The sequence below is a fragment of the Tachysurus vachellii genome, chromosome 3 (assembly GCF_030014155.1).
Source record: "Tachysurus vachellii isolate PV-2020 chromosome 3, HZAU_Pvac_v1, whole genome shotgun sequence".
Lineage (NCBI taxonomy): Eukaryota > Metazoa > Chordata > Actinopteri > Siluriformes > Bagridae > Tachysurus > Tachysurus vachellii.
In genome coordinates this window covers 31,696,362-31,716,361 of record NC_083462.1, presented here as the reverse complement: position 1 = coordinate 31,716,361, position 20,000 = coordinate 31,696,362, and the positions used below count along the sequence as shown (strand labels likewise).

At 41.5% G+C, this 20,000-nt stretch overlaps 2 protein-coding genes across 4 annotated transcripts in view; one reads left to right on the top strand and one right to left on the bottom strand.

Annotated features, from left to right (window-relative positions):
- Positions 1 to 16,157, bottom strand: part of scfd2 (sec1 family domain containing 2) — a 143,791-nt gene extending 127,634 nt beyond the window's left edge. The window contains exons 1-2 of the mRNA XM_060866787.1: positions 15,210 to 16,157; positions 13,086 to 13,254 (exon numbers count right to left, since the gene is read on the bottom strand). Coding sequence (XP_060722770.1) covers positions 13,086 to 13,254; positions 15,210 to 16,023 — 983 coding nt within the window. The 5' untranslated portion in view covers positions 16,024 to 16,157. The remainder of the gene's footprint in view (positions 1 to 13,085; positions 13,255 to 15,209) is intronic.
- fip1l1a (FIP1 like 1a (S. cerevisiae)) overlaps positions 1 to 20,000 on the top strand; it is a 48,086-nt gene that overhangs the window by 1,165 nt on the left and 26,921 nt on the right. For all 3 annotated transcript variants that reach the window (XM_060866789.1, XM_060866788.1, XM_060866790.1), the window contains exons 2-5: positions 18,162 to 18,248; positions 18,655 to 18,724; positions 19,691 to 19,736; positions 19,820 to 19,905. In XM_060866789.1, coding sequence (XP_060722772.1) covers positions 18,162 to 18,248; positions 18,655 to 18,724; positions 19,691 to 19,736; positions 19,820 to 19,905 — 289 coding nt within the window. The remainder of the gene's footprint in view (positions 1 to 18,161; positions 18,249 to 18,654; positions 18,725 to 19,690; positions 19,737 to 19,819; positions 19,906 to 20,000) is intronic.

Here is a 20,000-nt window from a genome sequence, read left to right as displayed (position 1 = left end):
AGGAGAAGGTTCAGAGGAGAACAAACAACCAGACATAACTAAGATAACCAGCTTTTATTGTAGCTCCTGAGGAGAATCTGAGACTCTACTGTGTGCCAGTGAAGTAATGAAATGGAATTCTTCATTCATTCATTCATTCATTTTCTACCGCTTATCCGAACTACCTCGGGTCACGGGGAGCCTGTGCCTATCTCAGGCGTCATTGGGCATCAAGGCAGGATACACCCTGGACGGAGTGCCAACCCATCGCAGGGCACACACACACACACACTCTCATTCACTCACGCAATCCCACACTAGGGACAATTTTCCAGAGATGCCAATCAACCTACCATGCATGTCTTTGGACCGGGGGAGGAAACCGGAGTACCTGGAGGAAACCCCCGAGGCACGGGGAGAACATGCAAACTCCACACACACAAGGTGGAGGCGGGAATCGAACCCCCAACCCTGGAGGTGTGAGGCGAACGTGCTAACCACTAAGCCACCGTGCCCCCCTAAATGGAATTCTTATTCAAACCAAATAAAAATAATACACACAAAAAAGTATTCTTTGACTGTGAACTTGACTTAAACTTGACTGTGAATTTTGTTGTTGCTCAACTATCTCCATCTAATCTGACAGCAATTTTGTGATCAAGTTCCTCTTCAAAAGATCCATGGTATGAACCAGCAGACATTAAAGCCACGTTCACACTGCAGGTAAAAGTGGCCCAAATCGGATTTTTTTGGGGTCATGTGACCAGGTCAGACTTCTTCAGGAGTAGTGTGAACACTCAAATCTAAACCAGATCTGATTTTTTTCAAATCAGATTCAGACCACTTCCATATGTCGTCCTGAATCAGACCCAAATCTGATTTTTTCCAATGTGGCCGCAGTGTGAACAACCGAGGCGGATTTGATGTGACTTTTACGTCGATCTACATCGACATCCGTCACAATTATGCCCCGGCGAGTTCGCACACAAACGTGACTACGCCTACAAAACGGATCAAATCATCAAAAGTTGCCCTCGACATCTGAAAATTTTCAAAACACGGCGTCTCTGTGCTGCCGTTACACAAACATTTAGAAAGAAAAGCGAAAATGCTTACTTCCTCCATAACCTCGCCAACTTTAGCGCAACGGCGTGCTGCGTGTGACGTCATTGTTATTGTTGGTTTGCGCATGCGGGTCAGTTCGAAACAGCAAACAGTTCACACTGGTATCTGATATAGGCCACATTTTAAAAGGTAATGTGAACAGCCAAACAAAAAAAAAATCAGATCTGAGCAAAATATCCAAATTGAGCATTAAGACTTGCAGTGTGAACGCGGCTTAAGACTCATCGAAGGAACCATTTAATAAACCTGAGTGGGCACTAAGCGATAACAGAAAGGTTTCTCAGCCAGGGAAAGTATCGGACTCGATAATCTATCTTTATATAATAAACTAATAAACAAGTCGGGATATTATGGCTCTGTTTACCGCTTAGCGTGTCTGGCTCATATTGCAGATATACTCAACAATTAGCTACATTCAACCCTGAGCATTTACACCGTAATTATAACCATTAGCTAATTTAAGCTAATCACCAGCTTGTTCACTCATCTGGAGCAAGCCAAGACACCGGACCACTACTGTGTGTAATAACGTTACACTGTGTACTGCAGACTCTGTAGTAGTGAAGTAGGAATTAAATTCCTGCTGAAATCTTTAGATATCTCAAAGGTTATTTACAGCACCGTGCTGTTCGTTACATTACATGTTCCTCAGGGTGAGTGTGTGTGCAAAACAGAAAAAAAATACAAATGTGCCCCCAATGCTAGAACATACATTAGGTCACATTAAGGCCTAATTGATTAAGATTAAACACAAGGAGAGGAAAACATCTATTCTTACACTATAAGGAAACGTGTGAACTGCCTTCAGATAGAACAGGGGTCGACAACCCGCGGCTCCGGAGCCGCAAGTGGCTCTTTCATCCCTCTGCTGCGGCTCCCTGTAGATTTGGAAAATAAATATTTAATTTAAATTTATTTTATTTTAGTTAGTTAGTTTTTTAAAAAAAATGTAATTCTAAGATTATGATGCTCTTGTAACATTAACAGGGCTCTCAGGTTTTGAAGACAGGCAAGCGTGACATCTCCAAAGCGCGAAAATACCCTCGCTAATGAATATGCTTTTTTTCAATGGTTGTTGCATTAAATCTTACCCAGATAGTGCTGTTTTCTGATTGGCTATTGTGTAGCCTCTTTTTTTTTTTGATTGGCTGATAAGTGTCAGGCTCGACTAAGAGCTCCAGAGGAGACGCGCTTGATTCCTGCCCGGTTCCATAGAGACAGCGGTGCGGACTGATACGTTTTGGGTGCTGCGGCGTATTAAATATATGATAAATAGTCAAAAAGTTTTTCTGCGTGAGAAATACAATGTGTGGCGGGAGAGCGTGGGAAAAGACCGAAATACGCGACTGTCACGAACAATGCGTGACACTTGACAGCCCTGCATTAAAATAAACCGTGTTTAATTTTTTTCTCGCTCAAAATATGCGTCGTAACCGCCGACTTGCGAAATCCGACACACAGAAGCAGACGCATTTTTGCTTTGCTGCAGCCGGCGAGTTAAAATTTTGATGTCATGAATACGAAGAGGACTCAATTAGACATTGAACATTTTATTTGAAAGTAACCTTCAACCCGGCGTCTTTTTTGTTAAGGTCAGTTCAAACTGTTCAAAATATTTTTGTTTGCCTGCAGAAATAAAATTTCGTTTACTCGGTAGCAGTTCATTGATTTCATAAATGCAACACGCTACAGTTTTTTCTATACTTTCCATAAAGTTAAAAAACAACTCATTTTCTCTTCATTTTAGATGTCAAAAGGGTTTTGTGGCTCCCCGAGGTTTTTTTTCTGTTGGAAACGGGTCCAAACGGCTCTTTGAGTGTTTAAGGTTGCCGACCCCTGAGATAGAACGTGTAAACTGCCACTCAGACTCCGAGCTCAGTACGAGCTCAGGAGGCATCTCTCCATCTTCAGTATCCGCTTTATCTTGGTCAGCATGATCTGAGTGGGAGCTTATACTGTACCTGAAACACCAGCCTAAGGCAAGAATATGTGTCTTTTTTTGTACTGCACCCTTCAATCTTAATCCCTCGAGGACGAAAACCCGCCAGCTTTGGTGCATCTGAAAATAGGTCGAGTGTGAAAAAAGTGGAGCTGAGAATTGATTCACAAATGAATAATGACAATCCAGTGTGATCCAACTGGACTGAACATCCCTGTCCCTGGAACTGAAAATGTCATCTATTCTTAACATGTATTGAAAGCAGCTTTATTGGCAATAGGACAATGAATGAATTGGTTTTATTGAGATTGGGTGGGTTTTATTTCCAGGCCTCAGAATTCCAGTACACAGATACATTAGGATTCATTTACAGATCTCTGCTTGGTCTTTTGGGTTTCATGATACTGAATCAGTTTTCTTTTATCCAGCGCATCTTAAGCATCAGGCCCAAGGGTTGAGTTTCACAGGGTTGAATTAAAAACATCCGGTATGGAAAGCTCTACCATCCAGACTTGGTGTGTGATTTGTACATTGAAAGGTTTCAACAGAAGAACCAAAGTATTTAAAACTTCTTTTAATGCTCTTGATAAAGTCCTTGCAATGGGGCACAGAGAAGAGGCAAGTCTTATAGAAGGCTTGTTCAATAACAATGAAGAGTGTTGAGACTGGTGATTGGTGGAAACGCCACATAAACATGCCTAGAAGTGTAGAGAGTAAAGCATAATAAAAAACTTTAGACTTTAAACTTGGGGGGGTGGGGCACGGTGGCTTAGTGGTTAGCAGGTTCGCCTCACACCTCCAGGGTTGGGGGTTCGATTCCCGCCTCCGCCTTGTGTCTGTGGAGTTTGCATGTTCTCCCCGTGCCTCGGGGGTTTCCTCCGGGTACTCCGGTTTCCTCCCCCGGTCCAAAGACATGCATGGTAGGTTGATTGGCATCTCTGGAAAATTGTCCATAGTGTGTGAGTGAATGAGTGTGTGTGTGTGTGCCCTGTGATGGGTTGGCACTCCGTCCAGGGTGTATCCTGTCTTGATGCCCAATGACGCCTGAGATAGGCACAGGCTCCCCGTGACCCGAGGTAGTTCGGATAAGCGGTAGAAAATGAACGAGTGAGTGAGACTTTAAACTTTACTTTCACAGAACAACATGGGGTAGAACCAGGGATGAAATGGTTGGAAAACAACCCCATGTCATCGAGCTTTAAATACAGTTCAGAAACTTCATGGCTGCTAGAGTGCCATGCAAAGGTTATTCACATATATGTGACAACTATTTTAAACCTTAAACCCATATCTGATACAAGACCAACACCAACAGGCTTGCAGTGAAAAAGCCATTTCCATCTAATTTACTCTCATTTCTAACAACAAGCTTGAAGATCTCAAGAAGACGCAACACATTATGCTGCAATCCAAATCCTGAAATATCAGAAGACATGTTAAAGAAAGATATTAATATCAATCAGTCTGGTAAACCATTTCTAAAGATCTGGGATTCCAGTGAAGCACGCTAAGAGCCATTTTTCCAACTGGAGAAAACTTCCCAGAAGTGGTCAGCCATAAATACACAGACGATTCATCAACGAAGTCACAACAGATCCAGATCAGATCTAGGCCACTTCCATATGTGGTCCTGAATCAGACCCAAATCTGATTTTTTCCAATGTGGCCACAGTGTGAACAGCCGAGGCGGATTTGATGCGACTTTTACGTCGATCTACATCGACATTTGTCACAATTATGCGCCTTTTTTTTTTTTTTTTGCGCCGGCGAAAACGTTACACAAACGTGACTGGTAACGTGTGTGTTAAGAGTGTTATATAAAGTGGTTACGTGAACCAGCTCATAATGCTTGCATTGAATACATCACATTATAGCATTACATGATATGTTTGCTTGCACCAGATGATACAATACTTCCTCCATAACCTCGCCAACTTTAGCGCAACGGCGTGCTGCGTGTGACGTTTTTGTTCGTTTGCGCATGCGGGTCGGTTCGAAACAGCAAACAGTTCACACTGGTATCTGATATAGGCCACATTTTAAAAGGTAATGTGAACAGACAAACAAAAAAAATCAGATCTGAGCAAAATATCCGAATTGAGCATTAAGACTTGCAGTGTGAACGCGACTAATGTGTGATGGTTTGGGGATGATTCAGGGCCTGAACTGAACTGTGAACTTGTTCTCTACAAGCAGATCCTGAAGAAGAAAGTCCAGTCATCAGTCTGTGATCTGAAGTTCGAGCACAAATCCACCTAGGGTTTAAAGTTGATTTAAACCCTACTGAGATGTTGTGGCAGGATCTTAAACGGGCAGTTTGAGCTCAAAGATCTTCCAATGTGGCTAAATTACTGCAATTCTGTAAAGAAGTGTGGGCCAAAATTCTTCCATAGCGATGTGATCTCCAGATATCAGAAGCGTTTGGTTGCTGCTTAGGGACAATCTCACACACACACACACACACACACACACACACACACGTCTACATGCCAAACCAGACCCATTTACACACATCTGCCTTTATTTATCAGACTCTATCCTCAACCTTATGAAAGCTCATGAGAAAAGATCACTTCAAAACAAACTAACTAAAAACACCAACCCACAGCATCTACTATTACACACACACACACACACACACACACACAGCCACACATGAAAATACAGAAAAAACCTCTACTGTACAAACTAAATAAGTAGCTCTGCCCTCACACTGGTAGCAAAAATGCCAGCGCTCTCCCAGGTCAGGAAGAACAATTCTCCATTCAGCAGTCTGACATGTGTGAGGTCTCCCAGTGCAAGTCAAACCCAATGACCACCCATACCATCCCAAACACACACACACACACACACACACAGCCACCAGAGTGTCTGAAATGCACAGCTTCTGGAAAGCGCTCCAGTATTACAAAGGGAAAAAGCCTACCATCAGGAGAGCTGAATTAACCGGACCTACTATTAGAAGCCAAAAATAAAACTTTTTCTTTCTAAATATTATATAGACTGTTTTTGCTATGTATGCCTAGAATAACACAAAAGGAGTAATTAAATGTATGTCCCAGAAGAAAAGAATATGGGTGAGGTCCACCAGTAAGAAAAATAATAAATGTGGGAAGGAAACCCTGAACCGGTACATTATAGGAGTCGCATTTATCAGCCAGAGTACGCACCATAGAATTTGGGCACGGAAGGCTTTATTATTGCCAAATATACATTACAGCGCAGTGGAATAGTTTTCTTCGTATGAGAAAAGTTGGGATCCTCAGTTGGGATCGGAGCGCCCCGAGAGCAGGGAGGGTTAAATCCTTTCTCAAATGCCCAACAGTGGCAGCTTGGAAGTGATGGGGCTTGAACCCTGATCTTCTGATCAACAACCCAGAGCCATAACCTTAGATTGAATGTATATTATGAGATAGAATAAGATAGAGAATAAAAAAATGGTATTAAAGGAAGATCTAGAGATGCATTAAGATGATGCCTTGTTTGAAGATTTGGCTCATGCAGCTTTGCGGGTGCAGGGATTGAGGAAGACGAGGACTGGATCGTCAGCCGATTTCTTTTGTCCAGTGCAGTTTTTTTTATTTGATGGCGTTTCTGGAGGCTCAGGAACAATTGAAAATGAAATTAGAGATAGTTCTGGTATTTCCCAACCAACTACAATTTCATTCATATTGCTAATGACCAAACGAGATGTCGAAAGCAAGAATTGTACGTTTTTACACATCAGTAAGTTTTGCTCTAGTTCATTGTTGCTGAAATTCATCTCCGTAGGTGTTTTGGCATCTATAACAAGCAGTGCTGAGCGCCGATTGCTTGGCATTTTTAACGGGTAGTTGTTTACCATATATGGCAATTTGGGGGTGTTTCTTTATGCAAATGAAAGTGGGCGTGTGTGCACAAGCAGATCCATTTATGGTCATTGTATAAAGCTTGTGATAAATTCCAATGCTCTGGTGTGTAGTTGTTGCTCTTTCACACAAACTTAGAACTATAATTCTAAATGCTGTAATATTCGAGACCCGAAAGGAACAAAATATATGCACGGATATGAAGATCCGATAAATAGAAGAGAAATGATGACTTCAGGGGGGACACGGTGGCTTAGTGGTTAGCACGTGCGCCTCACACCTCCAGGGTTGGGGGTTCGATTGTTTGCATGTTCTCTCCGTGCCTCGGGGGTTTCCTCCGGGTACTCCGGTTTCCTCCCCCGGTCCAAAGACATGCATGGTAGGTTGATTGGCATCTCTGGAAAATTGTCCATAGTGTGTGAGTGTGTGAGTGAATGAGTGTGTGTGTGTGTGTGTGTGCCTGCGATGGGTTGGCACTCCGTCCAGGGTGTATCCTGCCTTGATGCCCGATGACGCCTGAGATAGGCACAGGCTCCCCGTGACCCGAGGTAGTTCGGATAAGCGGTAGAAGATGAGTAAGAGAGATGAGAGAGTGATGACCTCAGACCATGACCAGATTTAATATTAAGTATCGTATTGCGTCATATCATATGAACTTGTACAAGATTGTGTAGAAGTGTACTGCTTGTGCGCATCCTGAATTGGAAATTCAAACACAAGGTAGCTTTGGTTAAAACCTAGGATTGAATCTCACAAAGCAGTGATCTGGACGCCTCCTTGATTCCCTCGAGTGGACAGTACACACTGATCGACATGATTATCCTAAGCTGAAAGGGCGGAGGATCAAGGAGGCACCAATTAGAGCACTGAGACGACACCGACAGAATCATGAGGTAGGTTTGCTGCTCTGGACTCGGACTGGTTCACCTCTAGTGAGCATAAAGAGCTCCACCGCCCACTGAGCTTTGAGCGGAGGAGAGAGGCTGAGCCACCCAGAGAGAGCTTTTTCCCACTCAAACCACATGAGAGGCAACGGGAGGAGGAGAGGAACAGATGACGAGACCCGCCTGAGAGTAGAGAACACAAGCAGAGCTAGACGTACACCTCTCTCTCTCTCTCTCTCTCTCTCTCTCTCTCACACACACACACACACTCACCATGCACTCAGAGACCTTGTCTCAAAATGGATGAAGTCCAGAGGTCGTCCTTCAAGTCTGTGTGGAAAACTGACTTTGTGCCTTCAAGGATGTTGCCTTTCAGTGTACTGATTGTACAGCTGCTCTGATAAACTTTGCTTTAAAACTTTTTCATCATGTGAAGTCAATTTGTTTTGACATTATTTTCAGCCTTTTCTTGCTGTTAATATAAACCCACCTATCTGTCGTAGCTCCGGAGATCAAAGACAGGGGGCGAAAGTTATCTTAGATCGACGATGATTCAAATGTCTCCATGATTTGATTTGATTTGATTTGATTTGCAAATCCGGCTGACAGACACGGGAACAAACCGATAATCTTTCCCTCCACGACTGCACGATATTTGTGGAGGAAACCAGAGAACCTGAAGGAAAACCCCGAAGCACGGAGCAGAGCGTGCAAACTCCACACACAAGGAGGCAGGATTCGAACCCCCGAGCAGAACAAACAACGTGCTTCGTGTTAATCACTCAGGTTATAATCTAGCACTTGTATTGAAGTCCTGTCTCTGGTGCGCAGTCGTGATCTACCTCGTGTCACCTTCGCTTCGTTACCATGGTATCGCTCAAGTTCTAGATGTTTCTCTGCGTTTCAGAATTAAAGGTCATTGTGCACGTTCTCCGCTTCAAAGCCTGACAGTTCCATGTTGTTCATTCAATCGTGTCTGAACGAATCACACAAACACTGAATCATTATTATGCTTCTTTTATAATTGCAGAAATTTTTTCTGCTTCCTGGAGCTGTGTGTAAAGTATTTAATGCTCTTGTACTGTACATCTGTCCCCGCTCATGTCGTCTACAGAGTCACAGAGAGAGGTGCTGACGCCGCTGCTGGTCCTCCTGCATCACCCGCTCGATGCCATCTGGGCCGCAGTCAGCACCCGTTTTATTGCATGGAGTCCTGGTCGTGCGGTTGTGCTTAATGCGGTGGTGCTACTGCAGTAGAGTAATGACAGTCATCATTAGTGGGGATGTGGTGCTGCTATACAACATGTGGAGTTTTGGCTCTGTGGGTGTTTGAGCGCACTGTTGCAAATCTGATGACTGGATCATTTCACATATGACGTCATGACCTGAAAGTCGCAGTGGAAGGTTTAATCAAGCTGCAATCCAGCGCTGTCTGTGAGAAACACTCTGATAAACTAAAGCTCATAACTCAGACTGAGAAAAACAAAGAAAGCCACTCAGAAGTCCTGCTGAGAAGTTCAGCACATAACATAAGTTACACACACACACACACACACACACCTTTGCATTGTCTCCCTTAGCAATCATGTAATTTCTGGAGGTTTAATATGACACAATGCAAACATTTCATTAGCTGCATTGTGAAAATGTGTGATTTCAAGCAAGCTCCATGATATTTAGAAAAGCTTGCAAGTTTTTTTTAAAACTACTGCAGTTAAAGCCCTCGTCCATTCACGTGTATGACGCGAGTACAGCTCCATGACGCGAGTACAGCTCCATCACGTGTCACACTGAGGCGTTTAAAAGACATTTTTCTCTTCAACAAACAATAGATAAATAAATAATATATAATAATATTTTCATTCATTCACTCATCTTCTACCGCTTATCCGAACTACCTCGGGTCACGGGGAGCCTGTGCCTATCTCAGGCGTCATCGGGCATCAAGGCAGGATACACCCTGGACGGAGTGCCAACCCATCGCAGGGCACACACACACACTCTCATTCACTCACACAATCACACACTAGGGACAATTTTCCAGAGATGCCAATCAACCTACCATGCATGTCTTTGGACCGGGGGAGGAAACCGGAGTACCCGGAGGAAACCCCCGAGGCACGGGGAGAACATGCAAACTCCACACACACAAGGCGGAGACGGGAATCGAACCCCGACCCTGGAGGTGTGAGGCGAACGTGCTAACCACTAAGCCACCGTGCCCCCTAATAATATTTTATTAATATAAATAACATTTTAAATAAATAAATAAATAACATTTATTTATAAATAACATTTTATCAAATCTGGGGCTCCTTTATTTATATTACTTTGTTTTTTTTTTCAGGGATGAGGGTGAATCCTTGTATATCTGTGACTTTATTAAGGATCGCTGTCCTTCATGATTGTAACTTACTTCTTAAGTATGTTTTGCATCATCCGCTGTCTTCTGCTCCCTTTTTTCTCTACAATGTTTAGTTATTTATTTCTTCTGAATATTGTGTAATATGTAGAGACGTTGTAAGTATAGTGCCCGGGTTGGGGTCGTGGGTGGAGGGTTGGGGTGCAGAGGAGAATCCTGTGCTTGCAAATTAACATTCACGAAAAATAAATAAATAAATAAATAAATAAATAAATAAATTTATTTGGGGTGCAGAGGAGAATCCTGTGCTTGCAAATTAACATTCACAAAAATAAATAAATAAATAAATAAATAAATAAATAAATAAATAATAATAATAATAATAATAATAATAATAATAATAATAATAATAATAATAATAAAGAAAAAAATAAAGAAAAAAATAACACTGCATGTTGCATTAATTTGTTTGGGGAAGAAAAATAAATCAAACATTTTTGGCTGCAATAATCACAAAGTCGGTACAGTGCTTTGAATCGACCCCTAACCAGAGTGTACACTGTGGACCAGAGTAAATCCTCCAATGACACTAACCGTATCCGTCAGATTCTCAGCCTTGTGGACTAATTGTGCTTGAAGAACTCTTAGGAAAGAAAGACGACGTGTTTTATAAAGAAAACAAAAAAAAAAACCTAGCTGCCTGTCCAATCTTCAGTCTGCCAGCAGATTTAAGAGACTGTAAACAGTGAAGCTTTTAAACTTAAATGTCATGGCATCATCCATTAAGTCAGCCCTTATAATGCACAAACATGATAGTGGGGTTTATCTGGGAGCAGGTTCAAACGCAGAGTCTCGCTCGTCTGATCTCCAGCCTGTTTTTACTGAGCTGAAAATAAAAAGAAGCTGAGCTCGCTTAAACTGTGTTTTTACAATGACACAACTAGTTAAAGTGGCCAAAGTAAGGTTGAGTTCAAACGCAGAGCGACGAGGTCGAAGCATTCGAGAAAGAAAGAATAAAAAAATAAACATTTCCGGTTACGCGAATGACTCGTCGTTCTGTAATATCTCCATCAGCTTGTTATATAATAAAGAAGAACAGATGCACTCAAGAACCCTGCGGTCGGTCGTGACCACGTCCCGCCGCACAGGAAGTGACATCAGCCGAACAACATGTCTTATTAATGGTGCTCGCAAAGCAACATTATTACTATTGTGCCGGACAAAACTTCGGCGCGTAACTTGTCCCGCAGCTTTTGTCCTAGACCCATGAATGACGTGTCAAATCGATGAGCTATTACTTTTCTAAGCGATCCGAGTACCAGTACTTCCGGTACCGGGTCTCAAAGTGGCCTTTTTCCCCATAGACTCCCATTATAAACTTTGGAAGTTTATAACTTGGCAAGCTTTCGAACTATCTACACCAAACTCGACCAACTCCTTTAGGTTGATACTCTGAACAAAAGGTTTACATTGGTGTACCGACTGGCCTTTCGGTTGTGCCGCAGCCCCGCCCCCAAAATATGCAAAATCAAAAAACTTTTTACAACATGGACATGTGACATATCAAAACACTCAGAACAGTGAGGGGAACTTCATTTCATTTCTACTGCTTATCTGAACTACCTCGGGTCACGGGGAGCCTGTGCCTATCTCAGGCATCATCGGGCATCAAGACAGGATACACCCTGGACGGAGTGCCAACCCATCGCAGGGCACACACACACACACACACACACTCATTCACTCACACAATCACACACTACGGACAATTTTCCAGTGATGCCAATCAACCTACCATGCATGTCTTTGGACCGGGGGAGGAAACCGGAGTACCCGGAGGAAACCCCCGAGGCACGGGGAGAACATGCAAACTCCACACACACAAGGTGGAGGTGGGAATCAAACCCCCAACCCTGGACGTGTGAGGCGAACGTGCTAACCACTAAGCCACCTGAGGGGAACTTCCTCACGTGTAATTTGATGATGTCACGTGAAAATAAAAAAATTAGCACAACATGGACATGTGACGTATCAAAACACTCAGCACGATGAGGAGAACTTCCTCAAGAGTATTCAGATGACGTCACATGCTCGTCTCGACTAGCCTCCGGGATTTGCCACGTGCAAGCACCATTCACGTTTTCTTCAGGAAATGTACGTTCTAGTTATTTCTATTATTCGAATACAAATACATAAATTTATGATGACTGGAGTAATAGTGGAGCAGGATTCAAAACACAGGGCTGGATTTTGTGGATCTGAACATGCGAGTGCATTTCTGCCAAACCTCACACGGGAAACTCCCATGCTCCCTCCATGTTCCCAACTCAATTACTTCCCTTTTTCTCCAGAAGCGATATTTGGATTAAAAACAGCAATTTGGTTCATGTTCGAACCGTTCAAAGCTGCTACATGTACGCAGATAGATAGAGAACTCACATACTGTAACGCAGAGTCTTATATAATGCTCCTGTAATTTTTCCTAAAAAAAGGAGAAAATGACTACTTAGAAATCGTTTAATGAGACTAAATTATAAAGTTCAAATCTAAAAGGTATTTTGGTGGAGGCTTGAGGTTCGTTTTCATGCCTGGAAAGCTGACATTAAACACAGCACAACTGAGAAAATGTGCACCCAATGCTTTCACCAACTACGGAGAACTGTTTCGGTCAGTCACATGCTTTTTCAGCATCTGTATAAATTTGTTCTTAACTGACTTCTGCTCAGCTTTCTAAATTTCCAGAAGGTGATTTCAAGCTAAATGTGTGTGAATTAACTATAAATTACTTTTCAACCTACAGACAAAATGTCCGCTGTCTCCATCACACTCAGGCCGATGATGTGAACAGACCCAGAACGCAGAAACCTCTAACTGTAAAGCGACTCTATGCTCGGTGTCGGTGTAAATGTTCTCGGTGTAACGTTCTGAGTCAGTGTTAATGTCCTTACTGAGTCTGTCCCAGGCAGCCAGGTGCCAGGACTCCCTGTGCCTCGGGTATGCGCTGAAGATGTGTCAGCTCCAGCATGTCTACTTGAACGTCAGTCACGTGACCTCGCAGCGGAGGCAAAACAGACAGGATCTTCTCCACCAGGCTGTCACCGTGATGTCCCACGGCTCCTGTAAGAGAAAAGAAGCTACTATTAGAGTCAAAAATGGCTGAAAGCGCGGATGCAGGGTCATTTGGTAGCTTTAAACCTCAACCCATCAGCAAATTATCAACAAGTTTCAAACTTATCACCAAGATTCAAATTCAACTCAACATGAATCAAACTCAAATTCAAATAATCAATGAGATTAAAACTCAAATTTATCAACACGATTCAAACTCAAATCAAAATTTATCAACACAATTTAAACTCAAAGTCAAATTTATCGACACAATTTAAACTCAAATGAAAATTTATCAACACAATTTAAACTCGAATTAAAATTTATCAACACAATTTAAACTCAAAGTCAAATTTATCGACACGATTCAAACTCAAATTAAAATTTATCAACACAATTTAAACTCAAATTAAAATTTATCAACACAATTTAAACTCGAATTAAAATTTATCAACACAATTTAAACTCAAAGTCAAATTTATCGACACAATTCAAACTCAAATTAAAATTTATCTACACGATTCAAAGTCAAATTTATAAACACAATTTAAACTCGAATTAAAATTTATCAACACAATTTAAACTCAAAGTCAAATTTATCAACACGATTCAAACTCTAATTAAAATTTATCGACACAATTCAAACTCAAATTAAAATTTATCGACACGATTTAAACTCAAATCAATATTTATCGACACGATTTAAACTCAAATGAAAATTTATCGACACAATTTAAACTCAAATTAAAATTTGTCGACACGATTCAAAGTCAAATTTATCAACACAATTTAAACTCAAATTCCACTTTTAAAAGTAGGGCTGTGGCGCTAAAGGACAGGTGCCTGACCACTTTGACGTCATTCTTCAGTAACCATTTATCCTGATCAGGGTTGAACAGTGGATGTGACCTACGAATACATCCTGAATGGGACATAAGGGTATCACAGAGGGCATCTTGAAAGCACATATTCACACTTCACTAGTCTCCAGTACACTTCCTGTCATGTTTTTGGGAGATGGGAACACACTAGAGAAGCCAGAGGGCACCTATGCAGACAAGGAAAATTTTCAAAACTCCACACACAGAAAAACTTAACTTTAGGATCAAAGAGTGGGACTTAGAGCTATGAGTCATCAATGTAACGTCCTGCACCACCACACTGCCCTTGACGTTATCATAAAGAACCCACATGGCATCATACTGACATAAACACCACTTCACAACCCTAATTTACAGATAAGCCTTTGGTGTCTCATGTAATGTTTGGTATTTGCCAGGACACAGAGGTGTTGTGAGATTTTATGTAAATCATGTACGTGATATTCTCCGGCACACCTTCTGACATGACTAGCTGCAAATCATAATCACAACAATATGACTGACACACTGCAGAAGTACAGGCTATAAATGGAAAAACACATGAGGAAGAGGCTAAAAGGAGATTATTATTGATCACTTATGTGTGGATAATCTGAATATACTCTATATGGCCAAAAGTTTGTGGACACCTGACATTCAACCACAGGGTTCTTCGACAAACTGTTGCCCCAAAAGTTGGAGACAAGCTATTTTGTTGGATATCTTTGTAATTTCTCATCATTAGATTGTTCAAGCAAGACAAGTGCACAAAGCCAGATCCATAAAATATGGTGTGTTACGTCTGATATGGACTCATGTCCTAATCTCAACCTCAACACCTTTGTGATGAACTGGAACACAGACTGCACACCAGACCTTGAAATAACAGATGATCTTGTAGAGGAATGATCACGACAGCCATGTTCTAAACCTTAGTGGACTTTTTTTTTTTATATATACATAAGAGTAGATGGGATTCTGGAATCAGGATTGTTATGCTCAGGTGTTCACAAACTTTTGACAATATAACGATGGGACTGTTGTTCGTGCTTTGATTTGTAACTGAGATTGTGGACACATAGTTTGTGCACTGTTGTACTCGACCTGTCAGATCAAGTGTTCGGTCAACGAAGACCACAGAGGCTTTATGTGTGGAGGATTTCCTGCGGTTCTTAGCCTGTGGATGATTCGCCAGCTCAGCCGCGATCAGGCGGCTCATGTGGCCCACGGTGAAGCTTTCTTCTCGCGTGTTCGACAACTCGAATAGGGTGTTTAGAGCCGACGCCAGAGCTCTGATCTTAATCTGCAGCTCGTTAGGAACAGAGTGTATGTCCAGATCGGTGAGACTTGAGAAGCGGCGTTTCTCAGGTCGCTTGCTGTTGATGTTGGTGAGATCTGAGTCTAAAAGAGGGAACAGATCAGCAAAAGCTGGAGCGATCAGGAGCTGAGAGGACGCTCTGGTGAAGTGCACCGGAACATACAAGACCTCAGCTGTATATTCAGCGTTACCCATCCACACGCAAAGCTTCTCTTCAAAGCGTTTAAACGCCACATTGCCCTCCATCTCTCCGGAGACTCCTTCAGAGATCATGTGCAGATAGTGCGGCACAGCTGTCATCACTACACAGTACCGGAAGCTGCTAAGAGAAACGATGTCCTTTAGAATATCCGCCGTTTTCCCTTTCAGCAGCGTACTGACTACAAACACAGCTTTAGGCTCGTTGTCTGCTCCTGCTTCGAAGCTGGAAAAGCTCTTAACATTGCGGGCTCCGGCGGCGAACAGCAGCTCAGCTCCTCCGCTCCAGTGCAGGCTTTCGGCACACGGTTCATCCATGAAAACAACCGCTTTGTTTACCTTCGACAGCACCTTCTCCCACATCTGCCCGGGTAAAGACGTGAAAACATCCGCGGACAACATTGTTCAAGGGATCACGAAGGCGAGACGACAGTAAAAAAATCAAAAACATATATCGTTATAAGTTAAACTTCACGCATTCGACCAGATTTCATACCAAAACAAACCACGTGAGTCTCGTTTAGTTGACGTGGCACAGCGGTGTCGCACGAGTTATACGTCACACGGCTTCGTTTGCATAGCGGGGAGATTTAAAAAAAAAAAAAAAACTAACATCCTGCAACATAAAACTTAACTGATGCAAGTTATTGAGACTCAATTTTATCGACACTTCTTTTGTTAATTAATTCTAACTTATTCCCCTGGTAATGTATTTGATTTCTTGTTGTATTTAAAAAAAAAAAAAATAATACTAAATTTCTGTGGGAAATTATTCTGCTATGTAAAAAGCTGGAGATTCTTTTAAATAATAAATAAATAAATTGGTAATGAAATAGTTTTCAGAATAAAAGAAAAATTACAGATTAAATGGGGTAAATTTCACTGGGAATCGTTTTTATTAGATATAAATTGGAAATATCTGTAAATATTCAATATTATTCATTAAGAATGTACGCTGTGTGTGTGTGTGTGTGTGTGTGTGTGTGTGTGTGTGTGTGTGTGTGTGTGTGTGGTGTCCCCTGGCACCAGGTTCTCTGTCAAAAATGTACATTATGAACTGCAGGCATTATTAGTCATTATTCACACATTTAGTATGATAAATCATTCATTATTGTTTAGACACAAAATGCATTAAGTGCTTTTTTTAATTTTTTACTTATTTTACTCAGACAAATAAATTTTTTTGGAGAGGAGAGGTGTGATTATTAGGACAAAATGATATATATGGACCGGAGAGGTGTGATTAGTAGGACAAAGCAATATATATGGAGAGGAGAGGTGTGATTAGTAGGACAAAATCATATATAGACAGGAGAGGTGTGATTATTAGGACAAAATGATATATAGACAGGAAAGGTGTGATTAGTAGGACAAAATAATATACATGGACAGGAGAGGTGTGATTAGTAGGACAAAATGATATATATGGATAGGAGAGGTGTGATTAGTAGGACAAAATGATATATATGGATAGGAGAGGTGTGATTAGTAGGACAAAAATGATATATATGGACAGGTGATGTGTGATTATTAGGACAAAATGATATATATGGACAGGTGATGTGTGATTATTAGGACAAAATGATATATATATGGACAGGTGCTGTGTGATTATTAGGACAAAATGATATATATGGACAGGTGATGTGTGATTATTAGGACAAAATGATATACATGGACAGGAGAGGTGCGATTAGTAGGACAAAAACGATATATATAGACAGGAGAGGTGTGATTATTAGGACAAAATGATATATATGGACAGGAGAGGTGTGATTAGTAGGACAAAATGATATACATAGACAGGAGAGGTGTGATTAGTAGGACAAAAATGATATATATAGACAGGAGAGGTGTGATTAGTAGGACAAAGTGATATTTATGGACAGGAGAGGTGTGATTAGTAGGACAAAATGATATATAGACAGGAGAGGTGTGATTAGTAGGACAAAGTGATATTTATGGACAGGAGAGGTGTGATTAGTAGGACAAAATGATATATAGACAGGAGAGGTGTGATTAGTAGGACAAAGTGATATTTATGGACAGGAGAGGTGTGATTAGTAGGACAAAGTGATATTTATGGACAGGAGAGGTGTGATTAGTAGGACAAAGTGATATATATGGACAGGAGAGGTGTGATTAGTAGGACAAAATGATATATAGACAGGAGAGGTGTGATTAGTAGGACAAAATGATATATAGACAGGAGAGGTGTGATTAGTAGGACAAAATGAGCTATTGAAAGAAGTAACTATTTCAGGATGAAAATAGTATGATAAAATTGTTTATAATTACAAGAAAGATGTGAATAGTAAGAATAAAACAATAATTATTGACAGGAGAGGTTTAAACTCCCTTTACTTCCTGCGGCCCTTATAAACCCCAGTCGGTCACGTGACGCAGCGCGTGTCAGAAACAACAAGCCGGCTCTAACTTTGACAGCTGTTACCACCTGCTCGTGGCTGCAACTAAATAACCAACAACTAGCATTTCTCCTGTTAACATTGTTTTTATTTGTGACACGGCGTTTATTCCAGGTGCTCAGTCGCTCAGAATGTCAACCAGGGATACGGAAAAAACGACAGTCTACATTAGTCCGGATGACGAGGACTGGCTTTACGGAGGTGAGAGAGAAATGTGGTCATTAAAAAAAACAACCAATTAAATCACAGACCAATCTGACGTCATCAAAAGGTGTAGTAAAGAAACCCGACAGCATAGTTACTAAACTTTAATGAGGCTTCAGCTGGATTATTATTATCTGGTGTGTTACCCAACCGTTATTTTCAGCTGCAGGTGTTCTAGAGAAGATAACACACACACACACACACACACACACACACACACACACACACAGAGTTCAGGTGCAGCCATGTAGTAGAGAAGACTATGATCAGTACTAAGACTGTGATCAAATCTCTGCCTGTTTGGATTGACTGATGTATAAAAAAAAAAATAAACACACACACACCCACACACACACACACCCATCCATCGCTCACTTCTTATTCTGTCTGGTCACGTCTTTAGACAACAACAACGACGTGGACGATGACGCTGGTGACGATGACGATAAGAAGACAGAGACTGAAATTTTCAGGTGAAAGCATTTCCTCCGAGTCTGATCACATGAAACAAACTCAGACTATATACTGATCAGATCAGGTTTTTATTCTTACATCCTTAATCCTTACACTCTCTATATTGCATCAATTAAGTCCTACTGACCCATGCACATGCCTGGCAACCTATTTGCCTTTGCCAGTATGTGCGCTGTTTATTTCCAGCTTGTGTTTCCTTGCTAATAAACAGAGTCGCGTTGTTTGCGAGGGAGCACGAGCGAGGAACTGAGCTGAAATGAAATGGGTCATCACATTTATTTCTCATTAGGTGGAGTTATGCTAGACTAATGAAGCATGTAGGTTTAATAGCCGCCACGCTCAGTGCTTGGTAATGACATATCGTGCGAAACACTTGGAGTGGATGTGAAGCTGAGGGAGAAATGACTTTTTGACTGCTCGTTAATTTCATCGTCTTGAGCACACGTACACTAGAGCTCTGAAAGCAGGAAAATCCGTTCGGAGCTTGACACAGCATTTCCGATTTGTTAGAGCGCCTGATTAAAGACGCTCATTTCACATCTTATTTCCTATCACATCTGATACCATGCTCGGATTCCGAAGCCTGGCTTGTAAACTGATCCTCCAAGCCATTCAGGTATCCGTCGCTTAATAACATCTGCTTCTCCGTTGGTCTACAGTATAAACAGGGTTGTATTGTGTCTTCATACGATATTCACAATCCTGTTAAAACTCTGAGTTTGAGGCTTTTTTTATATTCCTTTGTCTCAAGACTCTTGTTTTTCTCTTTGCACCAGTGTTTTTTTTTTTATTATTTATTTCTCTTTTTTTTTGTGCTTTTTTGTGCGCCATTCAGTCCAGGGCTTGTGATAAATGACTGGTTACTTGTATTAGAGGCCTTGGAGCAGGGAAAGATCTCCAATATTTTGACTTCATCTCTCATATTCGTTAATGTTTATTTTTATTTGTCTAACTGTGTCTTACAGTGCCCTGGTTGGAGATGTGGAAGGTGTTAATGGAGCGGATAATCAGGTAGCTTTTTCTTTATATAAAGTTAATCACTGCTTTTTTTAAATCACCAAAATAGTAAACGAACGCTTTCTTCCGTCTTGAAGGATGTCGAAGCAGGCGGTGACACGGAAAGTGATGACAACTTGAGTGTTACCATCGGCAGCATCAAAACGGATAAGATCCAGAGCACGTGAGTAATCGCACTCGGAGGTCAAGCGAGACGATCACGCCCTGCTCTGTGTCCTGTGTCTCTGCCTTCTCACTACTATATCTGAAAGAATTGTT